At 51.1% G+C, this 25,405-nt stretch overlaps 12 protein-coding genes across 12 annotated transcripts; 5 read left to right on the forward strand and 7 right to left on the reverse strand.

The window, feature by feature from the left end:
• Positions 1–34: 34 nt before the first annotated feature.
• Positions 35–3,442, reverse strand: EDD37DRAFT_626160 (AAA family ATPase). Its single transcript, XM_062816285.1, has 6 exons — positions 2,916–3,442; positions 1,489–2,822; positions 1,254–1,414; positions 1,062–1,191; positions 841–983; positions 35–741 (listed from the first exon to the last, which is right to left on the reverse strand). Exons 1-6 carry the CDS (start codon positions 2,951–2,953, stop codon positions 373–375), a joined length of 2,175 nt encoding a protein of 724 aa, XP_062671909.1. The 5' UTR covers positions 2,954–3,442; the 3' UTR covers positions 35–372.
• Positions 3,443–3,732: 290 nt separating this feature from the next.
• EDD37DRAFT_327899 (uncharacterized protein) lies at positions 3,733–4,689 on the forward strand. The gene is made up of 2 exons (XM_062811525.1): positions 3,733–3,860; positions 3,907–4,689. The coding sequence occupies exons 1-2, from the start codon at positions 3,816–3,818 to the stop codon at positions 4,576–4,578; spliced, it is 717 nt and encodes a 238-aa protein (XP_062671910.1). The 5' UTR covers positions 3,733–3,815; the 3' UTR covers positions 4,579–4,689.
• Positions 4,689–6,056, reverse strand: EDD37DRAFT_327902 (uncharacterized protein). The gene has a single exon (XM_062811526.1). The coding sequence runs from the start codon at positions 5,883–5,885 to the stop codon at positions 4,800–4,802; it is 1,086 nt and encodes a 361-aa protein (XP_062671911.1). The 5' UTR covers positions 5,886–6,056; the 3' UTR covers positions 4,689–4,799.
• Positions 6,057–6,130: 74 nt separating this feature from the next.
• On the forward strand, positions 6,131–8,084 carry EDD37DRAFT_327956 (ZIP family zinc transporter). Its single transcript, XM_062811527.1, has 2 exons — positions 6,131–6,434; positions 6,484–8,084. The coding sequence occupies exons 1-2, from the start codon at positions 6,380–6,382 to the stop codon at positions 7,953–7,955; spliced, it is 1,527 nt and encodes a 508-aa protein (XP_062671912.1). The 5' UTR covers positions 6,131–6,379; the 3' UTR covers positions 7,956–8,084.
• A 565-nt stretch (positions 8,085–8,649) lies between these two features.
• EDD37DRAFT_607605 (WD40-repeat-containing domain protein) lies at positions 8,650–10,903 on the reverse strand (the record flags this gene model as incomplete). The annotated part of the gene is made up of 7 exons (XM_062814982.1): positions 8,650–8,729; positions 8,810–8,885; positions 8,947–9,150; positions 9,206–9,491; positions 9,550–10,675; positions 10,726–10,844; positions 10,899–10,903. The coding sequence occupies 7 exons, from the start codon at positions 10,901–10,903 to the stop codon at positions 8,650–8,652; spliced, it is 1,896 nt and encodes a 631-aa protein (XP_062671913.1).
• A 472-nt stretch (positions 10,904–11,375) lies between these two features.
• Positions 11,376–12,111, reverse strand: EDD37DRAFT_327969 (uncharacterized protein). Its single transcript, XM_062811528.1, has one exon. The coding sequence runs from the start codon at positions 11,995–11,997 to the stop codon at positions 11,488–11,490; it is 510 nt and encodes a 169-aa protein (XP_062671914.1). The 5' UTR covers positions 11,998–12,111; the 3' UTR covers positions 11,376–11,487.
• A 2,976-nt stretch (positions 12,112–15,087) lies between these two features.
• Positions 15,088–17,109, forward strand: EDD37DRAFT_656981 (uncharacterized protein; the record flags this gene model as incomplete). The annotated part of the gene is made up of 3 exons (XM_062818869.1): positions 15,088–15,305; positions 15,381–15,702; positions 15,751–17,109. The coding sequence occupies 3 exons, from the start codon at positions 15,088–15,090 to the stop codon at positions 17,107–17,109; spliced, it is 1,899 nt and encodes a 632-aa protein (XP_062671915.1).
• A 455-nt stretch (positions 17,110–17,564) lies between these two features.
• EDD37DRAFT_328078 (uncharacterized protein) lies at positions 17,565–18,050 on the forward strand. The gene has a single exon (XM_062811529.1). It carries the CDS (start codon positions 17,655–17,657, stop codon positions 17,940–17,942), a length of 288 nt encoding a protein of 95 aa, XP_062671916.1. The 5' UTR covers positions 17,565–17,654; the 3' UTR covers positions 17,943–18,050.
• A 107-nt stretch (positions 18,051–18,157) lies between these two features.
• Positions 18,158–20,431, reverse strand: EDD37DRAFT_561773 (succinate dehydrogenase flavoprotein subunit; the record flags this gene model as incomplete). The annotated part of the gene is made up of 3 exons (XM_062813889.1): positions 18,158–19,487; positions 19,537–19,782; positions 19,854–20,431. 3 exons carry the CDS (start codon positions 20,429–20,431, stop codon positions 18,158–18,160), a joined length of 2,154 nt encoding a protein of 717 aa, XP_062671917.1.
• Positions 20,432–20,594: 163 nt separating this feature from the next.
• On the forward strand, positions 20,595–22,081 carry EDD37DRAFT_328200 (uncharacterized protein). Its single transcript, XM_062811530.1, has 2 exons — position 20,595; positions 20,656–22,081. The coding sequence occupies exon 2, from the start codon at positions 20,758–20,760 to the stop codon at positions 21,841–21,843; it is 1,086 nt and encodes a 361-aa protein (XP_062671918.1). The 5' UTR covers position 20,595; positions 20,656–20,757; the 3' UTR covers positions 21,844–22,081.
• A 15-nt stretch (positions 22,082–22,096) lies between these two features.
• EDD37DRAFT_626187 (uncharacterized protein) lies at positions 22,097–24,110 on the reverse strand. Its single transcript, XM_062816286.1, has one exon. The coding sequence runs from the start codon at positions 23,885–23,887 to the stop codon at positions 22,319–22,321; it is 1,569 nt and encodes a 522-aa protein (XP_062671919.1). The 5' UTR covers positions 23,888–24,110; the 3' UTR covers positions 22,097–22,318.
• Positions 24,111–24,643: 533 nt separating this feature from the next.
• Positions 24,644–25,198, reverse strand: EDD37DRAFT_607612 (uncharacterized protein; the record flags this gene model as incomplete). The annotated part of the gene is made up of 1 exon (XM_062814983.1): positions 24,644–25,198. The coding sequence occupies one exon, from the start codon at positions 25,196–25,198 to the stop codon at positions 24,644–24,646; it is 555 nt and encodes a 184-aa protein (XP_062671920.1).
• Positions 25,199–25,405: the final 207 nt, after the last annotated feature.

Here is a 25,405-nt window from a genome sequence, read left to right on the forward strand (position 1 = left end):
TGATTTCCACACGCACAAGTCCATGTTTGCCACATTGACATTAAAAATAGGTTCACTTGTGCATCACTCGCACTGACCATGAACGCAGGGAAAATTGTTCGCTAACGATCGCCATGCAGGCACAGCCAGGTTTTTGACATGACATGAAACTCCGCACTTTGCAGAAGCGAAGAACTACAGCGCTGGCCGTCATATCCGACAACGCATGATTTGACCATAACTCTTTGCCTATGGGGGCCAAATAGCGGTATGACAACAGAAAACTCAACCCCGCCTGATGCCACTCACCACCCAACAGGTCACACTGGGTGCGCAACTCACCATGCAGCCTGCGTTGCTCATTCCTGCATGGTCGCATGGGGTCGGAGTGTTTCACGCCAATGACTTCCATGACGCACCTCGTTCAATGGCGAGCACTGTCTCGATGTGTCGCAGCTCCACTGCATGACCACGTTGCCCATGACCATGGCTATCACCTTCTTGTTCCTCGCTGCGAGCAAGCATCCTGGCCGTCTTGAGCATGTTCTTGATCTGCCGACCGTTCAAATCAACCTGTGACAGGTGATCGATGTCTTTCTCCGTGACCGCGCTCTCCTTTCCCAGAAATGTCTGCCAGATGTGCTTTCGTGATTCGACGGACAGGTTGGGATAATTGACAGTGACGTGGATGCGTGAATGGAATGCAGGATCAATATTGCTGATGCGATTGGTGGTCAAGAAAAGCACGCCGCTGTAATATTCCTGGTATTGTCGTCGTGATCAGCATCTGTATGTATGTCTCATGCAGGACCAAAGTTGGATGTGGATCGTCGGAGAAAAAACAGAAGCAGCTTGACTCACCAGAAGGCGCAGGAAGATCGACACCATCTTGTTGCGTTCGAGGTCATGCGAGTCTCTCGCCTCGAGAAAGACGTCTGCCTCGTCCAAGAGGAGGACTGCATTCCATTTTGCCACCATGTCCAGCACCAGGTTCAACGAGTCCTCTACAGATCGTCAGGAGCGGTGGCCAATAAGATGCTGATGCGGAAAATAGACACGGCCTCAGAGGGTATATGACTTACCGATTCCACCCTGGTCGAGGCCAAGATCACCAGCACTCATCATGTAGAGTGGTACCTTGAGAGTCTCCGCCACGCTTTCCGCCGTCAAAGTCTTCCCAACACCGGGCGGCCCGGCAAGCAACATGATCATCTGGTAATAGTCAGAAGGTGTAATACTCGTGCCTCATTGAGGGCACGATAGGGACTACTTACACCACGGCCTTTACCTGCGATCACGTCGTCAAAGTCGTCCTTAAACTTCACCTGGGATTGCACAAATGCACGAATGAGTTGTTTCTCTTGAGAAGGTATCACCAAGGATGTGAACGCATTCTCCGCAAACTTGATTGGCTCGATTTGATCAACGTAGAACCCTGACGAGATATCAGATGCTGCAACAAGGGTTGCAAGCTGTTTCCACCGCTTCTTGGAGAACTGGAGAACTTACATAGCCATATCTTGGGCTTCAGGGCGTATCCTCGAACGTATGGTACAGCCAGCAGGAGCTCTTCGGGGCCTAGACGTCTGTACTTCGATCTGGAACTGTTGTCGTCATCGTCCGAGTCAGGAGTATAATTGACGTTCGACTCGTTCTCATCATCAAATCTGTCAAGGTCGGAGTCGTCATCATCTTCTCCTTCGTCACCGTTGATCAATACGCGAGAAACTGCGCCTGCCTTATCCATCGTTGTCAAGGGTGAGAGACTGACCTCCCTGTTCGGCACGAATCGGTTGTGAGCATCACAATCAATTATGATGCGTGACTCAATGTTGTGTCGAATCATGCCGCAACGTCCATACCCGAGAGCGACACCTTGATATGCTTGGTAGTGGTAGCCTGCAAATCGTTCGAAGAGCCTGCCCCTAATGGTCAGACGTTTGATGAGCTGTTCTCTCTGAGGGTGAAATTCTAAGGGATATGCTCGCAGAGACGTGATGGCGTTTGTCCCGGGAAACTCATAATTGGTGACTTGAGTTTCATTCCGGCCGAATTTGGTGCCATCCCAGTCAACGGCCCACGCGCTCAGTGCCAGGAATCGGAGTCCTCGTCTCTGGTCCATCAGGGTCTGGGAAGAGGTGAGCTTGAGAACACATTCTTTGCCATCGGAGACGCTGTAGATCAAAGCACCAGGCTCAAATATGGTCCATGCGTGTTCGAAGTCGATGACATTGTTTTTGACGAGGTCCATTTTGGCAGCGATGGCGTTCTTCAGCTCTTCAAAAAGTACGTCGTGAAGAAGCTGTAGATGCTCCTTGGCCATGGGTTCCTCGAAATCATCCCTCTGCAGCATTTCTTCGAATTTGGCCCAGCGGTGGCCGAATGGATGAAACGGGGCTTGAAATACCAGTCGACTGAGGTTAGTGGTGATACCGGGGTAGCCCGCCAGAATCACACCCAAAGACTTTTTCAACCAAGGGCTTTGAACGATGATGCTGTCGACATCATATTTCTTCCGACTGTCGTAGCTCTTTCTCTTGCGCACCAGGAACGCATATCGAGCTGTCTCGCTGTTCTCGGCAGCATCACCGGCGTCCGCTGGCTCCTGAGTCACCCACTGATCCCTTCCTCGTGCGTCTGGTTTTGCATAAAGTGCTTTGATTTCTGGGATAGACCCGGGAGCCACATCAGGCACACTGGGCTGCTGGCCATCTCCATCGATTTTCTCCAAGTTTGCGACGGTATCGTCCTTGCTTGGTTCCATCGTGGCAGGAGTATCGGAAAAGTGATCAGTCAATTTCCCCTGCAGGACAGCTATGACTTCGGGGGTTTGATTTAGTATACTAAGTACGTAGAGTTAGCGATCACGGCGCCCAAGACCCACGCAAAGCAGCCCAGGCAAAGTCTAGGACCTATAACCTTGGTCGAAGACATACCACGGAGATGCTGATTTCCCTCCCAAGAATTTTCTCATTGATCGCGAGGTTCTTCGCCGGTCGGTTGCTGAGAAAGATGAGCAGTGATGATCAGAAGAAGGGTGATCTTGCAGGAGTGCAGGAGATGGTTTTATCAAGCAAGCGCAGCAGGCAGCGAAAACACTAAGAGGAAGGGAAACATCATGCAAAGGATGTGAGCCGCTGTGCTGCCTGTCTTTCAGCCTTGTTGAGTCACACAACAACCCCGACTCTTCGCAAAAGAATTACATTCCACCCGTTATCATCAGCCCGAATCGAACCCATTTCGATTCGGGCTGTATCGGGCGTGCTCTAGTGCGCTGATGCCTAACAGGATTGCAGGCTACAAGTATGTAACCTGTGCGATCGGTGATGCGTATGACTCAATCACGGATGAGATGAGGACGACATCTCGGATAGGCACATTCCCCATGCGAGGGTTTTGTGAGCTGTTCCATGGTTCTGCAGGTCCGCCATGAGCTTTTAGTTGTTGGAGTGGAAGGAAAAGGATGAGGTTCCTGCAAGGCAGCCAAAAGACTGCAGTAATCTATGCCGTTTGGGTGCTAGACCGGACTCAGGACCCATGTCGTGATACCTTTGACTCAACCTCGCCTCGTCCTCGACATTATTGTATCTCAAACCTATGGCACAGGGAAGACCTTTCGGCTACATGCAGCATCGTCACTGATACACGTCCGGCCTGGATTTCCGATTGAAAAACTAGACGTGCCAATCGATTTGCGGTCGCCTGGCTGGCCGAGCGCTCGACAAGGCTGATAGTTGACAGTGTGAATGTAAGGCGGCCAGCGCACGCACATATCCTATTGACGAACGAGATCGCCCAAATCCAGAACTCCGATCGCTGTATCTCGTCAATGATATATGAAGATGACTACAGCGTTAGTCCTCGGGTGCACAGGTGTGGTGGTAGGGCGTATCGAACGCTTCTGATAGCGTATCTGACATGTTGCAGGGCTCTCATATCCTGTCGACATTGAGACACAGTGCACCTCAATTTTCTAGCATTGACATCGTCGCTCGACGACCAGCCCCAACTGTGTCAGAAGCTACAGTGCCAGTCAAGGAACTCGTCGAAAAAGACACCACGAAATGGGGTCCTTATATAACATCGCTATCTCCACCACCATCAATACTGTTCTACGCTCTTGCCACTACACGTGCGGCTGCAGGCGGGTTCGACAATCAGTATAAGTTTGAGCATGAGATGAACACAGAACTGGCGAAGGCGGCCAAGGAAGCAGGCATAAAGACGTATGTCCTAATTTCCTCCACCGGCGCCCATCCAAAATCCTTCTTTGGATACCCAAGGATGAAGGGGGAAATCGAAGAATATGTCAAAGGGCTCGGTTTCGAACACACCATAATCGTGCGTCCTGGTCTGATTGTCGCTAAGCGCGAGAAGAGTGGCCTCGATGAAACTGTCTTGAAATATGTGGCGACTGCTCTGGGGCATGTCCATAGCTCACTGAAGGACGCCTGGGCGCAAGATGCAGACACAATTGCAAAGGCGGCCGTGTCTGCCGCGCTTAAGGCAGAGCAGGGCGAGGCAACAGACAAAGTTTGGATACTGGCACAAAAAGACATCGTCCGTTTAGGGAAGACAGAGTACAAAGCAGCATCCTGAATTCCCAAGCGGGTGGGTAGAAGCATGCAATGTAGTGATGATTTCAACACAGGTTGAGAATGAGAACTCCAATTGACATGCAATGCCGCTAGATGAACTATGTCGCTGAAAAAAATGATGCCTGGCAACGGCGCACTTCAAGTCAACAACACGATGGCCAACACGGTCGGATGACCTGCACCAGACCGACGATTGTTTCGGAAACCAGCCTTGTTTCCTGATTACCATCTCCCTCCAGGTTGCACAACTTGGGGTGGACCTCTTGGATCGTTACCCACCAAAGCTGGCCTATTGGATTGCTTTCGACTGTTGTCGAATTCCCGAACTATGATCTCACAGCTCACCTCCCGGCAGAGCTGCTTCCGTCTGTTCGTCGGCAACCTGTCCGCAAACAGCAAGCCACTGGCTCTCTCAACGGCTTCCAGAGGAACCTCAAAGTCACGCAGACTCTTGTGGTTGGGGATTTCAGCATTAGGTAGGACGAACGCTCCTAGCGCCACGCTGCCGTTCGGGCTGCCAGCAGCCTCCTCACCATAGATTATCTTGTAGAAGTGTGTCGGTACCGCAACGTTTGGGGGGTTGCCAATCACTTCGTAAGACACTCGCCACTTGCCATCTCGTTCATCCCTTTTTGGCAAATATAATGGTCCTGTGACGACTCTAACACTTGGATATCTCTTGACGAGACCCCTACAGAAGTCCTCAAAGTGTGCCCAGTAATCTCGATTGAAACCTTCACCAACTTGGGGACACATGTTGCTCAATACGAATGTAGAGTCCATTGCTTCCTGTGACCACTTTGCATCGGCCGCCGGCACTTGATGGCCACGATCATATCCGCTTCGTGCATAGTCGGTCAACTTCGCTCGGAACATGGGAGGTATGGACATGTCTTCGTAGAAAACACTGTTCCGTCGAGAACCGTTGTTCATGAGGAGTGACTGCGGAGTGAAATGCTCAGCTACCCAATGTGGATTGCGTGTAAAGCGGTTGAAAGCAGAAAGATGTGAGGGCGTAGTCAATGTATCAGCAACTGGTCCCGGAAAGCCATATCGTAGTATCCCAGCAGGATCTACAGGTGAGACGACCGTGACCGGAGCAGGATGAGTCGACGCAGCCACAGGTACGGGTACCGGCGTTGGAGGGGGAGGTCTCGATGGTACGGTGGGTGAGGGCGCGTCTTTCAATGTCGATGTCGGTGTCGGTATAGGTTGATCTTTTCGTGAGCTGGAGAAGATCAAAGCAGTAACGGATGCACCTGCGGCTGCAGACGCCGCCGCAATGATAGCAAGTGTGGTGTTCGACATTTGCTGGGTCCTGCTGATCAACACGGATAGTCGAGCTGGTCGCTAAACGCCCTCGACGCGCATCAAAAATTCTTTTGGAGAAGCGACTTTTTGGGGATCTCCCGTCGAAGCCAATCAGAGACCACCCAATTCGACCGCTTTCTAAGGGCGTGGGGAGCATCATGGTGGATCGTTTGGGCGGCAAGGCTGCCTATAACAGGGAGACAATTGGGCAGCCTTTCTTATCTAATCCATGGCACATGTACCTTAAGGTCCTCGGAAAATCGTCATAGGCTGTTCGCCTCAGTCTTTGTTCCTGCGCCTGCTGCTTTGATCTTTCCCGACAAGCAGGCCATCGACTTCCTTTATCCCAATCCACCTTTCTCACTTTTTGTATACCTCTTCTTTCACGTGTAAACGTGGTGTCGAGTATACGTACCAGACTCGTCCTGCTCCATCATCTACCGGCAAAGACTTACCTGCATGCCGACCGGCGCGACGTCAACCCTCTCAAAATGGCCATCGACAACGACACTCGAGGATGGATCATGACATGTATCAGCGGTGTTGGTAAGACTAACGCTATACTAGAATGATGCACCGAGACTGACGGTCCCAGCCTGCTGCCTTGGAGCGTGCATTATATGTGTTGATATCGTGGTCCGACTAATACCGCGTTGGCACGACTTCTCTATTGCTGAAAGCGACCAATTCCTCTCGGCCTCATTAAGCATGACTTTCGGCGTAATGTTATTTTCGTCCCTTTACTCAATGCTTCCACAGTCGAAGATCTACCTCACAAATGCTGGGTATTCAGGGAGAGACGCTTCATACATATTGATTGGGCTGTTTTTAGCGGGTGTTTTTGGTATTCAATTTCTCTCCTCTGTCATACATCGTTTCATGCCTTCACATGTCGTGGATTGCGATCACACTCATGATGACGAGGAGACTATGACCAAAGGTCGAGAAGAGATGGCAGAACATCAACACGATGATGAGCACGCAGAAAGAGTTCCCATATCAAAGTGTCGTACTCACGACCACGACGAAGATACACCATTGCTATCCCGGACAACTAGCTTGAGTCCTAGAAAGCCACAACACAGCAGACAGGACTCAAGTAGCGACAGTCACAACCAGAGTTTGTCCCTGCCACCAAACAATCGAAGGCCTTCCTTGATGCCTAAGACGCTTACAAGAACTCTCTCGAAGTATGTGGCAGGCCGGAAAGACAACTGTGATGAAACAGGGCCATGTATGGGGTTTTCAGATCCCTGCGGGCAGGATTGCTTCAAGGTCTTTCACAGGCGTACAGGCCATGGATCGTTCACACACGCGCCAGCCTCCCGCAATGTCGCAAATATAGTAAGCGACACTCACATCGCACCATTAGAGGAACAGGATGAGATTCCGGCTTCCAATGGATCTGCTCAGCCTCAGGGCAGCACTCAGGACCGTAAGCCACTCTTACTCCGCGCCAGATCCTCGACACATCATTTCCATCATGCTGAGCATGACCATCCGGAAGCAGGCCATGGATTACGGCGTGGTTCTCATCAGTCACACTCCGTTGGGCAAGGTCCAGAACACCATCACCATGTTCCTACAAACGCATTCATGTCTATAGGGCTGCAGACGTCCATCGCTATTGCATTGCACAAGGCACCTGAAGGTTTCATCACATATGCGACAAATCACGCCAACCCCCAGCTAGGATTCGCTGTCTTCATGGCCTTGTTTATACACAACATCACCGAAGGGTTTGCAATGTCACTTCCTCTATACTTGGCTCTCGACTCCCGCTTGAAAGCCATTGTATGGTCATCTGTCTTGGGTGGCCTAAGTCAGCCATTGGGCGCAGGCATAGCGGCGTTATTCTTCAAGCTAGCGAAGAGAGGCAGTGTCGCTGCCCCTACGGAGGGCGTATATGGGGGCATGTTCGCGGTCACATCGGGTGTCATGACGAGCGTCGCTTTATCCTTGTTCGCCGAAAGTCTACAATTGACTCACAACAGAGGAACGTGTGTGGCATTTGCATTTTTGGGAATGGGCATTTTGGGCTTCAGCTTCGCATTGACCGCAAGCTAGATCATTGGCTGGAGAGCACTCCATGATTGCATTGGGTATTCGTACAATGATTGCATAACGAACGCGTGGGAGTTCCTGGTGTACATAACAAATTGGAATGAACTGAGAGCCATCGATGCGCACCTCAGCCATAACGTGGCACCATTAACTTGTATGACTGGTAGGTCCGTGAAGGTGAACATTGGTAGATTCTGCGAGATATCTGCCTGTCGCCCGCCACCTCTATTGCCTTCCAAGGCTCTTTTAGTTGATGAGTGTAGACCCATCGCAAGTCATCCATTCCACCTGCAGGGTATATACAAGGCCTATGCGGTCTCTGTCCAGAGTGACACCATCCAACGTTTATATGTCCGCGTGCAATCGCTGTACCATCCGGCCCTGTCACGGCGGATGCAGAGACGCGGTAAGCCTGCGTCACGGGTCTTGGACAACGTGAGTTGTGACCACTGTAGCTGCCATACAGGGCATTACCAACGTCTGTGTAGTCGTCACGTCACCTGGCACAGTCTTCTCGAGCATGCAAGCATCGGTAACAGCCACTCAATGTCCCTCGATACCAATGGTTCGTGACAGCTGTGCCGTTATGAGCGGTCTTTGACAGCATGTCCTCGATCGCCCGGCAGACGTCACGGTGTATAGTTCAGAGAATCGGGTGATAGAGACAGGCATGTCCTTCCCCCATGATGACTGTCAATCACGTCCGCGGCTTGTCCGACAAGTCGATCTGGCTGCTACCAGGGGCTTCTGTAGGTCGATCCCAAGTGCGTACATGTCCTAGATTAACGTCAGATTCAAAACACGTTGTTGCCCATCTACGATAATACATCGGAGCCGGGTTGCAGCATTGTACATACCTTCTAGACACGATGTGATAATACAATCCTGCTCGAACGCCAGACCACTCAGCGGATGTTCGTCGATCTTCTTGGACTATGGGATCGCAAATGTCAGTATGCACCGTAATGAAAATAGAGAGTGGACGAAAGCGTACCATAACAGGTGGCAGTAGAGCAGTTCGCGCTCTGGGTTCGACGTCATGATTGAGAAATTCGGATTCGTCCACAACGTCGGCCTGGATGCTGCCCGTACGATTCGAGTCGGACCGGACTCGATTTATAACGCTCGCGCTCTCCGTTCGTTGACGTAGCAGCGATACTGACTGCGCCGATATGCTCCCTCTGGGTCGTCCGATGGTCTGAATCAATATTAGCATCGCTAGGTGTTTTCTGCTGCACGGCTTTTCGACTTACCCCTTTCGGTCGGTGGAGTATCCCGACACTGAAATCCCATAGAAGAAGTTTGCAATCATCGCTCACACTGCCGAAACGGTACGTCTTCTCGTCACACCGCCAAGGATCGAACGCGACGGCCGTTACCCATGAGTCGTGGCCATGACATCTTGCAATGATTGATCGTTCATGTAAGGACCAGATGGTCACAAGGTCGTCTTGACCTCCAGTGAGGACGTACTTGCCGTCAGGCGACCAGCAGACACAGGTAAATGCGCCGTAATAGGATGAGTAGATGTCAGTTAACCTGTCCGAATGTCAGTCTTGACTTTGTCAAATATTCCACACCCCCTTAACTTGCTTACCTTTCGTGCAGATAGTCAATTATGCGCAGATAGCCATCGTCTCCGACCACGGCAAGATGCTTGCTGTCCGGCGAGAAGGCAAAGTCGGTGATGGCTTGAGTCGATATCCGCCAACAAGCCACCGGATTCGCTCTCTGATTGGAGGAGTTGACGCTTTTGGTAATGACGAACGTGGACTTGTCTTCATCCTCGATGCTGATGCCCTCGTCCACCAACTCTTCCGAGACAAAAGGCGCATCTTCCTTCTCCTTGTCATATACGATCAACATTCCGTCCGTATGAGCCGCGAGAAAATGATTCTCCGATCCGGGTATCCATTTGATCTTGGCCACAGCCGAATTGTTGATGATACCGTTTTTGTTGATGCGAGCATATTTCTGGGACATCGGCTCATACCAGATGATATCGCTCGCTGAAGATCCCATGATAACGTCTATATGGGTCTGGTGCTTGGTCGCTGGATTGACATCGTGACATAGCATGTGCGCCTTGGTGAAGAGGATCTTTGTCATGGGATCCTGCTTGGCGCTCGACGAGAGATCGAGCCACTGAAAGGCACGATTGATGTTGGCAAAGCAGAACGTCCCTCCCTGGTCTCTTTCTGCAAGCTTCTTCGCCATGGATTCATGTGGGATCACACGAGATACGAAAGACGAGTTACTTTTAACGATGTTGTTCTTCGGTTTCCGCCGCTTAAGATTATCCCCTCTGCTGATAACAGGCGATAACGCTGCGTTTCCTTCGCCAAAAACCTTCACCGTACTGGATTTGTGACTTCCATTTGCCGATCCCGCCGGATTACTGGTGTCGCTGGTGGTCTCGATCGACAACCGGGGCTCCTTCTCTGGCTCTTTTTCCTTGACCTCCTCAAGCTTCTTTGGCTCCTTAGGCTCTTTGGAAGTGTTTAGACCCAGCGACTTCCATCGTAGAAGACTGCTGGTAGCTGTGGTGGTTCTGTATATCTCCGGACTCACTTGTTTCGGATTTAAGGAAACCAACGATAGCTTGACCCCGGTCGTTGGTGGGACGACACTGGTGGACAAGGGGTTGGGATTTATGACTGGCGCTTCGGAAGGATGTGGAGGAGGGGTCGCCAGTTGTAAGTCGTCTCGGAGGACATATCTACCTGATCTCGGATGAGCGCAATTACTATTTAATTCTTGGAGCGTAGCAGACCTTCACCAGCCTGGAATGTGTATTCAGGTCCCTCCCGTTGTGTCAAAGTATTCGCTGTCTCGAGTGTTGTAGCGGCAAGATTGGGGTTTGTAGGATACCGAGGAGGTGGAGGGATAGCACTACGATACACAGATTAGTAGGAGTCAGGGTCATAAGAGGGGATGCAGACGTACAACATAGTGACCGTAACAAAGCTGTCTTCAAGTTGTATGAAACATATAGGTGAGCGCAACAGAGCGGTGCGAGTGTTGCCAATATTGAAGCTCGAGTGCGGTCTTGTGCGAGTGCGATGGGTGATGATAGAGTTTAGGCGGTGATGCTCCTTGCGGGCGCAGGTGGTTGCAAGGAATAGGCGGAGCTGCGGTGACAAGGGCGGGCTGCTTGAGCCAATCTGGCTCGGTCAGAGGTGGGCCAGACTCCAGAGGCTGACTTGCAGTGCGGGGTGCGTGTCCTCCTCGTCCGCAATTCAGCCGAAAAAGTTGCCCGAAGTTGATCATTTGCAGCCTCGAGTACTTCTGGTAAGTACCGTGATAGATCATTACTCGTCACGAACCTTGCTGTCAAAAATGGCGACACACTTCGTGGATTGGTGTGAGGTACGCGCATTTGGCGCAGGGCCAAATGACATACGACCAGAGTTTCTGAGAGTGAAGCCTCTAGAGTGTGAGTGCAATCAGAACCTCCATCCAACTGAACAGTCTGGAACGACAATAGCTGTTTGCCGGAAGTTCTGATCACCCAGGTTTTTGGGAAGACGAACCGTCATATCTCCTCGGGCCACTTTAGCTTCGACAGCTCTTCTCTCAATACGCGAGCGAGCTCCTGACTGACAACCTCAAGATCTGTCCGTATTTGGTGGTGCCCCTCATCCTCGTCGGTTTGTCCCTCCTCTTCATGGCTTTCTTCAGTTCCAACCGAAGCATGTTCAGCATCTTCCAGATGACCGTTTTGCACAGATTTCGGTTTCTTGGGTTCAGGCCCGGTCACAGCCAGGAGAATGTGGTCCGCGATGGGTGTAATGACAGAGATGGCACCTGTGTTTTGCGCTTCAAACACCAATATATCTTCGGAGGCTACTGTATAAGCTGCTGTCATTGTTGTTGACTGTGTGCGCATATCTTTAATTGAGGGAGTCGTGTCCCTGTAAGCGTAGGCGAGGATCGAGCCATTTGTAGCAGAGACCATAAGTGACGATACGTTGTCGCTCCATGGCAAAGCGTCGCGGAGGAGAGCGGAGAGACGGTCAGAGTCTAAGAGACAAACTTGACTCATTTTTGTAGTTCTGAGCTGGACTGTAGGCTCCTCTGGTGGGCAAGAGACGCGAAATGAAGCTCGGGTGGTCTTTGGCTTCCTCGATGTGCATTTGGTCCGCAGCCTCGAAAAGACCGAATGACATGCGCCAAGCACGTGAAGAACCCGCGATTTTCTCCCTTCTAACGACTAAGTTACTGACTAGCTGAACATTAGGTACTGAGGTATGCTGCTTCTGTTTACAATTCTTTATCCCCAGCGGGACCTCGAGCTGACTTTTCAAATACGGTCTTCCCCTTGTTGTTTGCGGCGCGCAAGCTTGTTACGATGTTTCGGGCCTTGACTTGCTGCCATGTCTTTCTATTGACGAGGCACAAGCGACTGACTGTCGTGCATTGTGCTTGAGATGTACCTGCTGCACCACTCCTCGCGTGAAGATGCGCATGTAGTGGATTATTACTTCTTAGATATTCCCGCAGTCCGACATCGAGGTTATCAACGGGTGCGAAGACACTCATTCATTACCCTGGGAGCGAAGTCGAGTATTGGAAACCAGGTTCGCTTTCACAACTTGGAGCGTCCGCAATGGGATGTTGCTGGAGAACGCGTGCTGTCTCAAGGCGATACTCCATCCATGGGAGAAGGCATCCTCGTCTTCAAAGAAAGGTTGCTGTGAGAATCAGGGGTCATGTAACAAGGGTCCTGCGCCCACTTTGCTGTACCTTACAGGAGCGCAGGCTAAGGTCACATTGTCTTCAAGTTGGAATCCCCGAAGTGATTCAATGACGAAGCTAGGCGATTCGGACCTTTCATGCCGGCTCCGAAGCCACAAATGTTTGCAGAAGTTTCCCCAAACCTAGAATGCAGACACTGAATGCAACTATGTGGATCGGATCAAACAGCCTAACACAGTGCAGCAGATCCTGTTTGCAAGCAAACGGTCAACCGTGGGACGATGAATTTCATCTCGGTATGTCCTTCTGACGAGAAACGAACGGGTGTTCCGGCAAATCGTGCCTTTAGTCCAAAGACGGTCACTCCTCATGACCGTGAATATGTTAGGCCGAGGAAGGGTAGGATGTACTTCGACGCCACAACCGGGCGGAGGGGTGCAGAATTGAGTTAGATAAGGGCCAAAGACCCAATATAGAAGACGAATGGAAGGAGGAGAAACTTCATCAAGAGCACGGCCCCTGCCGGAGGGGTTGAGTAAGGCCCAAAGTAATACGGATTTTCATGACAAAGGTGCATGGGGAGGGCAGTGTCAGGGTCACTGCAGGGTGTGATAGTGTGATATAAGCACTTGGAAAGAGGTGGGATACGTAGCAGTACCCCGAGGGGCCATCCAGTCGGAATGAGGGAAGGCTTTGTAAGTTTGATGATGCTGCATGATGCGATCAGCTCCTTCACAACGGCAAAAGGCATTGTATTCAGCCCGGAAAGAATATATACCCGATGGGGGGTTGCTGAAGGCAAACACTGCATATACATGTTGGATCAAATAGTTGGAGAGGGCCATTTCCAACGGGGCCAAAATTGCTGCTGTCTTACTCAACACGAGGATATAGTCCCATGTGAAAGCAGACGCCTACACTCATCGAGAGCATGTGAAGAATCTCGTTATCTCTGTCAGATGCTTTCCTGTTCATCTCTTTGGTCTCAACAAATCTCGCCTGCAGCAGTCTCTGAGATACGGAGTACTTGGACTTAGGTACCTCGGGCGAAGAGGGGCGACTCCATTCGTGCGCAGATTCAGGCATACACTACCTGTCAACATTATCAGTACCCAGTCACAGGTACCAGTCTGGACCTGTGCCTGAAGCCCTGTACCTGGTGCAGCGTGCTATCTTGTCGACCTTGGAACGCCTTGTTCGAAGTGAAGCATCGGCAGCCATCTCGGGAGAAGTCGCGGCGACAAAGTACCTACTCGCACTAGGAACATTTTCGCACAGACTCCAGAAAAGAGGGCAGACAATAAAATGACGCTTGGGTCTCGCCGATCGGCTTCCACCCGAGCGATATTGGGAGAATTGCCATCACCCACACTTGGGCCTCTGCCACCATTGAAAGCGACTTCAAAGATCCGACACAAAATCAAATCCAGTAGCCGGACGAGAGAGTTGGTCGAGGTGGATGGTCGTCATCATCCCCAACAGCCAGATTCGCGTCAGGATCGTCATCAGAATAACGCAACAATCATCCCCACCACTACTGCAGGACATTTCCCAGCCGAAGAAGAAGCGACAGAGGAAGAACAAGCAGAAAGGCCGGCGACAGCTGAAGGCGCATCACAAAGGACGAGCACCGAAAGATCCACCACCACCACTAACACAGGGCTTTCATCCGTATCTCTACCGTCGTTATCCTCATCGTCTAGGGCTGCCACACGATCATCGGAACCAGGAACTTCAGTGGATCAGGGCCTGATAACGGTACGTCAAAAAGAGTTCCCATCATCTAAAGCCCGCTACGGGTGACTGGGTGGCACCGTGACGCTCCCAAATCAGCCATTCCCGCCCCGAGAAGAAATCTTAGGCACCAAAGTCAATTTGGCGGAAAGAAATAGCCAACGTCTGACAGAGGGAGCCTCTTTCCCTCGGCAATTGCCATTGGGCGTATCTCACTCCCTGAGCCCGAGGAAGCGATATGCTTATCTCATGTCAGACGGTGGCCATTCCCTTCTACAATCAGGCTCGGCTCTTGCGCCATTATCCACTGCGACCAAGTCGTTCTTCTCCCCTCCAATCTCCAATAATCTATCTATCTGCCCATGTCATTATCATCAATTTTCGAGCCGCAGTTCATGTCCGCACATCCAAAGGGAAAATTCCTTATGTGCCATTGCTTGTCATATGCTTTCTGACTTCATACTTCGGCCTATACACTCGTTTTCTGCTCCTTCGTCAAACTCTCTCTTTCTAACGCCATTCTGTCCTACAGCAACAACAGCAGACCAGATCCCTCCGCCTTCGCAACTACAGGCATTCACCTGAATGCACTTCGACTCATCATGAGCCTGTGGCACGCCTCTCATTGAACCAACAGTCTCACAGCCCATCGCCAGCACCAGCCGACCGTCATTTGGTCGGTGGTCCTTCCAAATCACCAGCCATGGCATTGAAATTCTTAAGTTCACACACGTCATATTCTGGCAGCAGTAGCAGTGTCAAATATTTCGACATTCGACTTCACAATGACTACATCGTGTTTCGAGGAAGCGAGGACGAGGCTGCGAGTGCCGAACTCTCCGGCTCGGTTGTTCTGTGTCTTACCGAGGCCATCAACATCTCCCATGTCAACTTGACATTGAGCGGTATCCTTCATATGTCGTAAGTCAGCCTCGGACTACACGGCTTGTCCAAGCATTACTCGCGTGACCATTCACTGACAGGTCTGGTCTTTAGCTATTTGACTTCATCCACCTCCTCCATGTCTGGCAGACGCACCGCCTACAAAGAGAAGACATTCTTTGAAAAGAGTTGGACTTTTCGGGATCCCGGAAAGAGCAAATCCGAAATCTTACCGCCCGACAACTACGAGTGGCCCTTTAGATGTATTTTGGAAGGGTCTCTACCTGAGAGTGTTGAAGGCTTAAAAGATGCATGGGTAATATACCGCCTGAAGGCGGAGATCAGTCGCAAGAGAGGCAGAGATATCGTCATCCGTAAACCTTTGCGTATTGTTCGCACCTTCGATGCCAACGCCTTGGAGCTGGCTCACGCTATGGTAAGGGCGCCCCACTCCATATCACCCAAATTGACTGATGATGTCTAGTCCGTGGAGAATATCTGGCCCAACAAGATCGAATACTCCATCTGCATACCCAACAAAGCGGTCGCTTTCGGTTCCTTCGTCCAAGTCGACTTCAAGTTAATATCCCTTCTCAAAGGTTTGGTCATTGGCAATGTCTCTACTCAGGTCAGGGAAGAACAGGAACTCGTCGTTGATCCGGAGTGGGGAGTATCCGCTCTCAACAATGGTATCACCAAGGTGGACAGGACCATCGTCTCAGATGTGTACAGAATCGACCCTGAAAAAGATGAACAGGTCATCGACGAAGCCGCCGAAGGGTACCAGTTTACGCGGTTTCTGGAACTGCCCAAGTCTCTAAATCAATGCTTACAGGATTGCAATATCAAAGGCATCAAAGTCCGTCACAAGGTGAAGTTTAATGTTCAGCTGCACAACCCCGATGGGCACATCTCAGAACTCAGAGCCAATCTGCCGGTCTCCTTCTATATCTCACCGAGTCTCCCAATCAACGAAAACAATGATCTCGTTGATCAATCATCTCAAGCTAGTCGTGCTGCTATCGCCAACGATCTGGCCAATTCAGCCCCACCTCTTTACGGTCAACATACTCTCGATCAATTATACACTGATATGGAAGGTTATCGAACTCCAGGAATGGCTCTGTCAGGACCAGGCACTCCTTACTTGCACAGCCGTCACGCATCGTCAGACAACCTTGCAAGTCTTGCGGCTGTCACTAATGGCTCCTTTGTATCGCCGGTAGCTCTCGAGAATAGGCTTCAAGATCTACGAATGACAAATTCTGGCAATCCAACTGATGAAGAGAATGATTTGGCAACCATTATTGGACGGTCCAGGAGGAATTCCGGCACAGCCCAGGCAATCAGCGACTATTTTACTGGCAATTCATCGAATCAGAATACACATCCAAGACTGAGTCCTAATGATCAAGCCGCTCCATCTGGAACCGCCACGCCGGGTTTGCCAGACAGTACGCTAATTTCACGAAGGACGTCTGAGGAAGAGAACGCACCCATGTCTGGAGCGCGGACCCCCTTTCCCCAATACGACCACATGGAGGATCTGGCCAGAATTCCATCGTACACCACAGCCGTCAAGACACCGGCGCCAAGGACACCTTATGAAGACTCAACGAATCTTCCATCGTATGGATCAGTCATACGACAACCCAGTCCGCCGGCGCTTGCGGAACCTCCTGCAGCATATGTCCGCTCGTCTCCACGGGTTCCGGGCAGTCTCTCTTCAAGTCCGCCAGAATTGGCTGCGAACGGCGGTAGAGGCCCAACGTTTCACAGAAACGTGAGTTCTATACAAGACGAGGAGCGTAGGTTGAGGCTGTTACAGCTACGGGGTCGCTAGAAGCTACGATGTCGCTTGTTTCGAAAGAGCTTATGATGATTTTCTTCGCCCTGCGAGACGATTTTGCGAAGTTGCAATTTTTTGTTTTGGTGTCAAGCAAGTATCACGATATACCCGATTCAGCAACGATGCATACCTCCGATGATTGGCAGAGGACGAGTTTTACGACGCATACTTATAGGGGCGTTTTTTACTGTTGGGCCGGTTAGCATGCATGGTTCCGGCATTGGTCGCATAGAATGGGTTGGTGAGAATATCACTGTTGGCAGCAATTGGTGTATATTGGCACAATGGCCATGAATATTGGGCGAGCGGAATATATGGAGCACAGCACGGGTGCTGGACCTGGAGAACTCCAGAGACATCTAGACTTGCTGTTGGGGTTTTATAAGGGTCGGCCTTTCAGGGCTTGGTTAAGAGGTTGCCACATCGCGGATCTTGTGGACGAGCTCGTACGTCGTCATACTGTAGGTATAAGATCTTGGGGCTTCTGAGCCACTGAACTTTTCCGCTTTGTTCAAACCGATAAAGGTGAAGTGGAAAGGATGGTTAAACGTCTAATGTTGCTAGTAAGTGACTGGATGCTTGCGGCCTGCTCCTTTCATGATGATGTTACATTTATATCAGGTCGTGTCTCGTGTCGCCTGGCTGTCCTTCTAAATCTGCTTCTATTCTCGTGCCTGTACTCTCCTCGCCGATGTTGGCGGTACTCGAGGTTGACGCATGCCGTGTCCTCCACGCATGTCCGGATCATGCAATTCGTCCGCTACGTGATAGCTGTATATTCGCAATTCCCATTCTTCCTGCGTACCAACACAACGGCTTGCTCCTGATGCAGCACGAGGCATAAAGTACCTGGGCTTGCCAAGGGTTTGCCGACATCGATTTCATAGCAAAGTCGAAATGCCAACCTCGATTGAACGACGATCAGATCCAAGTAGAGAATTTGTAAGGTTCCAGCCAGACAGGTGCGAGGTTCGTCAGGAGAAACTCAATCCGTACGTGCGTCTTCTCACTTGTGTGACAGGGGCGGGCTTTCGAGCAACGACTACCAATGACAGCCTTTCTCAGCCAAAAGGTTCCGAAAGTCCTGTCCCATGGCGTCAATAACAATCTTCAGCTGCTTCTGTCGTTCACGAGCCTCAGTTTCCTTCCCCTCGACACGAATATGTTGGCCTTTGGCCTCTGCAGAACCAAAGTGTGCGAGCTTTGAACCATCGACGTCGGTCGCACTTGACTGCACCACCTCGGGACTGCTCGCCGCCTTGACCGGGCCTGATTGCGTCAAGGGCGTGATGGGCGTGGCATCGAGCAGTGCCTGCCAGCGCGCGAGGAAGGAGCCCGGGCCAGGAGACGAGGATACTTCGGGGGTGGCGCCCTCCTTAATTGATTTGCTTGTCTCGGATTGCTGTACTTCCGAGAAACTGTGAGTGCGCTCGATGGGAGACCCGGGCGCGGGACTTGGAGCTCTTGAGTTCGGTCTGGTGGCCGAACCGGAGAAGATCTTTGCGATAGCTGGGTTCTTTGATGGCTGAGATTTCAGGATGGTCTGCAGACGGGCATTAGATTGGACGTGCATCTTGTCCATGTATGCTGAATGTGAATCCAGGATGGGGGTGATTTGACACTGGGTCTCCTTGGGCAGTGCGCTGAATAGTTCGTGAAGAGGCGGCGTGAGGTTGCCGGCTCCTTTTTGTGCGAAGTCTGGGTGATTGGATTCGAATCCCGGTTGTGACTCCCTCCTGAATTGTGCTGCGCAGTGTTTGGCCCAGTCGAGGTACCAACCTGTCAACTCCTTGTCATTCTTGCAGCACTGGTGTATGAAGACATGACAGGATCGCTGGTGCTTGCGCAGCAGTTGGACGAAGTCGCCCACCGTGGGCACGATTGACTTGCCAGATTTATCGGTATGGATTCGAGATAGCTTGATCATGTCGCCGAGGAAATATTCCAGGTCGGACACCGTGGAAGATAAGTCTATTGCTTTGTGCATTCGTCGGATGACAGATTCGTAGGCATCGACCACCTCTCTGACGGAAGTCGTCAAATAGTCGGGATTCGATTTGCAGAGGCATTGGATTAGTTGTTTACGATCGCGTATTGAGAGGTGTATTGAGAGGTACTCTAAGGCTCGTTTGTGATGCTGCTCAGTCAGTTCGGTCGACTGGCATTTGCTGTCTTTCAGGATGGCAGTGACTATTGAGATGGATTGTGTCTGGCTCTCTCTGCGGATGCGGTCTTGGTCGTCTTGAGACTTTGTGGTGTAGCTTTTGAGGATTTGCAGTTCCTCCTTGCCGAGTTTGGCACGCTCCCGCTCAAGTTTTGTTGCGCGCGTTTCCAGGTCTTTGATGTCCCAATTGAGGACAGTGGAGATAATCCTGAGGCTGTAAGCAAACGGAAGTTCTATGCGGGATGGTCACCACATACGTCTGCATCAGGTTCATGCCTTCGTCCTGATTGCGGGTAAGACCCATCCAGTTGGTCACACTTGCCATGCTCATTTTGGCCAGTCCGACCTTCATCATGGCATTGATCATAGTCGCGACATTTCCGATCTTTAGTGTCTGCTTGACGACTAGATAAGGTACGAGCTTGTTGGCGTTGTCAATCAACTTTAGCAGGTATTGACCCTTTGGCGACAAGATCAGAGTATAATGCATGAATGAAGCCAAGCTGGGGCGATAGGTCAGCATATGGAAAGACAAGCGGAGCAGGGCACGAAAAAGTCTGACAAGGTTGCTCACTTGATAAGCACAAATTCGTGTATTGCCTTGGTAAGAGGTGTATGATCTTTCAGTCTGTCGGTCTGAGCGGCCTTGTCTACCAGTTCCTCCAGGGCGTTCCCATAGACGCTATTGTTCGTGAAATCATGGAAAGCCCGAGAAAGATCCTCGGCATTCGTGAGGTCGTAATTCGAGACTTCGTTGTCGGTTTTAGGTATGCCACCATATATGCCTCGCACGGGATACTCGATCAGAGCTGATATGGCAGTGGCGATGGTCTTCCGGCTTCCTATGACGCCTTTATCGTAGCTTTCACTGAGATTTGCATTTTCCAAGTCTCCAATGATATTGAGACACTGTACCGTCCACCACTTCCCCGGAAGATTGTTCAAGCCAGGCATTGGGAGCAAGAACTTTGATACAAGGGCTTGTAGGGTCGGGGCCGTTGAAGGCTTGTCCTTTTCATGAGTGAACGGCGGGCCATAATGGGCGAGGCTCCCAGGGTTTCTGAACTCGCGGATCTCAGCATATGTATCATAGTGAGTCAGTATGTCGAACAAAGCAGCCGTCTGAGACGCTGATAGAAGTTCCTCGCTCATCTTGTTGTTGCTGCTGGCATTGTGGAAGCAGATGAGGCAACAAAGATATGATATGGACATGTCAATCGTGGAGTGGCCATGACGTCGTCGTCGATGATGATGCTCTTAGCTACTACTAGTAAGCGCAAGTCAAACGGGCGACGCTAATAACTAAGTTACTTAAAGTTAGGCTATTAATTAGCTTTCTCTCCACATTCTTTACTGATCCTCTTCTCCATCCCTAGTGTTGGGTCTGTTTATCCACCTCAATCAACTTCCATCTTGCGCTGGGGTCAATTCATGTGTTGTGATCTGTGAAATCCGAGTCGGGATGACTCGAAGACAAGATGAGGCGTAATGTTGTTCAACGACTTCTCAAACTTCCAACCTCAAGCAGGCGCCTACCCCTTCGTCTTGTGCAAGCGCAGTTCAAAACTGCCACCGCCTTTTTCTCGCACTCCCACAGAAGCACCTACCAACACCAACCTTACAGGTCTACAGCACCCCCTGACTACTATCCCGTTGGTCCTCCACGATCAGTTCCTTTTTTACGATCCTTGCTATGGGCGGTAGTCTTTGGCACCACCGGTTTCGGCACACTGACTTGGTTGATGGCGGTGGCTTACAGGAAGGAAGGCGAGATCCAACCTGGAACTACCTCCGATGTCCGCCTTAGCCGTCGTGCTGTGGAAAGGGTCGGAAACCATCCAGTCGTCCAAGCTTTGCTGGCTGATCCCGAGTTTGAAATACACTTCCCGTATGCTGTTACTCCAGAACAGGAAGAAAAATTAATCATCAGCACAATTACTGGCAGTTTTATAGAATGTGATCCACATTTTGTCGAAACTGCACTAAGACCCTATCGAGGTATGAATATGATGGTCTTTTGGAACCAACATCGTCACGTCTTGGTCATGGTAGTCTCCCCAGGCTTTGGTCTAGGGGGAGAGTATATCGGCACAGTCCACAATGGTGCAGTGACTACTGCAGTCCACGAGTCGATGCAGATGGTCGCACGAAGATGGTTTCCTCAGGGACTGAGCTTTAACCTTTCCGACCTCGAGGTGTCCGCTGGCTCGCCTCTGCCGTCACGAGGTATTTTTTGCATTGCATGCCATCCAGCGTGCAGCATCGACACCGAACAGCTGGCCTCAGCTGTTGATGTATTCACGGCAGCGAAGGCATCTGACTTGGAAATAGAGCGGTCGGGGTTGATTATCTGGCCTGACTGGTTCGACCCTCAAGACTGGAATATAATGGCCAACTCTATCGTAGCACAGGTCGTGGTCGCGCCTTCTGGACGCCTATTGAACAACCGAGATGCATTTACTTGTTATCTTAATGCCGTTGGGCGGTTCCAGGTATCTGAGTCCGAGGACTGGCCTCCACCTCAATCACCTAGACGGAAGGCATACCACAGCATAGGCGACTAAATTGCGAAGCATGCAGGCCAGTGCTCAAGCAAGATGCACGCCTGCCACCACTCATCGATCATGAAGGCACCACATTGGACCTGTGCAACAACCCAATGGAGGACGCTACCTGGTCCTATATTGTCGCAGGACCTAGCGAGCCTGTTTCCAGAAAAAGTGGCACGGTCTGACAGGGCGTACATCGACGACACAAGTTCGAAGTCAAGCAGGTTCACAATAGCAGGTGCCTTGACACCAAGAGAGAAGTGCTGTGCGATAGAGCTGATGGTCTACCCGCTGTGAAAGACTAACGCTATATCCTCGTATGCGAAGGCCTCCGGGATGACAATATGGAAGGTATCTATTTGAACCTGAGGAGCAACAGCAGTCAGACAGTGCCACTTTTCCTGGAAATAGGCTCGCCAGGAACTGATTGCAGACCTCAGTGCGAGATGGTTTGAAATAGATGCTATCGCTAATAGATGGTTGGGTATTATTACATATTATATCTGGCCGGACCAACGATCATCTCCCTGCCGCTTCCGAGACTTCTGACGTCGCACCTCCAGCCCTTCTTCTTCAACCACTCGCCTTCTTCTCCTTCCCACAGATGCTTCCTCACTTCATCCGCGGTAATCCGTTGCACCCGCAATTTTTTGACGCTGAGCCCGCGATCGTCCTTTGCCTCATCGTGAGCGCTGATCCAGCATCGGGCCATCAATGCGCGAGCAATCTGGGCTCCGCCTTGCATACCTGTCGTGATGTTGCCCCCAAGGTACCATGGGTTCTCAGCACGGTCGAAAGAGTGAAACAACAGCGTCAGCGGAAGAGCACCTAGGCGAACAAGGTGATTCTGTACGTACGGTTGCAGATCGGAAAGCGCAAGACCGTGTGGAGAATAGACGATTGAGATTGCTTTAGGCCGAGCTGGCGTGACAGGGGACATATTTGGCATGGATGATGCACTGGAAAGGGTCTTGTAATGGGAAGATGCAAATGATTTGCGATGCGGAAAGACCGGACTGGTAGGCGACATAGCAGATCCGACGGTGGAGACAGGCTTCAGTGTGGATTGGGTGAGAGCTGGAGAGTCTGGCGGAGTAGGTAAGGTGTTGGCGGGATTGGATGGTAGCTTCTCTAGCTCGAAGTGGAAAGGGACATCGAGTCGTGGCGATCGCTCGAACAAGGTCACCGTTTGTTGAACGATGTCCTCAGCATGGGCATCTGGGTTTATTCGAGCGACAGGCTGTTCAGACGTTGGCAGAAGCTCCGAAGATGCCGTGTTCGAGGACTTGGACAGTCTAGGGCGATGCCTTCTCGCTAGCGAAGCTTCTGTGGTCTGCATAGAAAAGCGGTCTCTTCCAGGTTGGTCGAACGACATCGGTCTTGTTGCCAGAGGCGACATAGGCAGAGTCGGGCTTGATGGTGGCAAAGTCGCCGGCGTCAGAGGCATGTGGAAGTATCTCGTACTTCTCGGCAGGTCAACAGTGGCTACGGGTGCAGTAGCCTTGGTGTGAGTAGGTGGCTGATATGTGATCCCAAACGCGTTGTGAAGGCCGGTCATATAGTTTTTAGCAGGTATGAAAGCGATATTGACTTCGCCAGGTAATCCGTCTGGCGATAGAGGCGGTATGCGTACTCGTAAGGAGCGACCGAATTTGGACTTGTGATCATATTTCCTGAGGGCGTGTACTCTGGTGGGGTCAAAGTAGTTCCAACTTTTGATTGTCTTTGCTGCGGCTGGTTCAGCAGCAATGATTGTCTTGCTTTCCGGACGTAGTTGAAGCAGGGTTTCTTTGTGGCAGTGGTCCGGTTTGTTCTGTGATACGATCACCACATCGGGTTCCTCGATTTCTGAGAGATGCTGGATGGCACTGGGAACTTTCCTTTCCGTCTTTGCGAACCATGGAGCAGTGACGATGGATGGACCAGTCAGCCATGGATCAATCAGGACCGAGAATGTGCTGGTTCTTGACGTAGAGTCTGTAGCATCGGAGTTGGCCTCGGGCGAGAATCGCAGGAGGAAAGTCGAGTCAGCATTGAGATGCTTCACTGTGACCGACATGTGGCTGACATGGAGATTGAAACGCTCAGGACGATGACCAGGATTACATCAAGCAAGTTACATGGTGATTTTGAATTCTAGGCGGACGCACCATGATATGATCATGACGGAAAAGATGGAAGGCTTGGTCTTCTCGGCGTGGATCAATCTTCAAAGATCCTGGATCCCAGACCTCATCTCGACAAACAGTCTGGGGGGGACTTTATTTGGGCGGCTAGACTTGACTTGGTTGTTGCTGCACGGTTAAGGGACGCGAGATTTGTCGTCAATGGCGTGGGATTATCGCTCGATGATGCGCGTTTAGGCTGCAATTGCCCTTCGGCGGGCCGGGGACAGAACCCAGTGAGTCCCTAAACCACCCACAATGCACGTCAACGCTGGCCCTGCATAGAGAGACTGTCCACTTTCGCCTAATCTTTCATTCAATTTTATCAGATAGCGCTAAGTGATTAGTTAGACTTTTGACCAGTTTCCTTTCTCAGCCTCGCCATGCTTTTAAATCTACTTGAGTCGGCTTTTTCTTTAGACATGTCTTTCGTTTTCCGTTTCGATCTTGCTGCAGCCAACCGAGAGAGAACCTGTCGGGACCGTCGGTGGGTGCTTCAGGGACAACTACACCTCAAGGGTTTCCCTCAATGATGCTGTTTCGTTATGAGAAGATTAGGCTCTGGTTTCAAGTCTATCCTGCTACAAGCACGATCGATGTCAGCCAACTTAGCGGCACATTGTTGCGGTCAACTGCAATGACCGGAGAGCTTACCAAACAGGACAAGTCCCACTGAAACCCACAAGCCATGGATCAATACACGCTTGGTGGAAATCGTGCTTGCAGGGCAGTACGCGGATTTTGTCATTCATGCTGAAAGAGTGCATGCAAATTGGACATTCGGAGTGATCGACTTTAGACGGCAGCTCTGTATCATTTGTGCGAGCAAGAGCGTTGATAGCAGTACCATCTTCTCGGCAATGGGCCTTTCGTGGTACTTTCAGCTCCTGCTCCTCGACAAGAATGCTTTCAGGTGCTTTCATGTCCGTCGATCCCTTTTCAACATCGGTTTCGGTTGTGTCGGACCTCGCATCATACGTTATCAGCCGAAAAGTTTGTAGGATGGAAGCTGGGAGGCCTTTCTCCCCGAAAGAACGCGGACGTCGAGCGTCCTCTGGAGGTGTCGTCTTCGCTTGGAAAGACTTGATGGTGAAAGCAGCCACCATGATGAGTACAAAGACACCAAGCGTAATAGAAACAAACGTGGCCGTTCTGTCGGCGGCGTGAGCCCGGGGAGACGTGGGTGGAGGTGCAGCGCTCCCCATGGTCGGAACTCTTTCGTGAAGACCAGCACAAATCTTCAGAATACCAGGCGAGATTCTTGGAAATGGCCTGCAATATGAGGGCTGGTAACTGCCAGCCTACGTAGTCCAGAGGGATCCCATGATGAGTGACTGTTGCAGGCTCGGTCAGCAGTGACTCTCAGCTTCACGGCTAAGACCGTTGACAAACGCTGGCATCGACTGGTAGAC

The sequence above is a fragment of the Exophiala viscosa genome, assembly GCF_022695815.1.
Source record: "Exophiala viscosa unplaced genomic scaffold EDD37scaffold_3, whole genome shotgun sequence".
In the NCBI taxonomy this organism is placed as follows: Eukaryota; Fungi; Ascomycota; class Eurotiomycetes; order Chaetothyriales; family Herpotrichiellaceae; genus Exophiala; species Exophiala viscosa.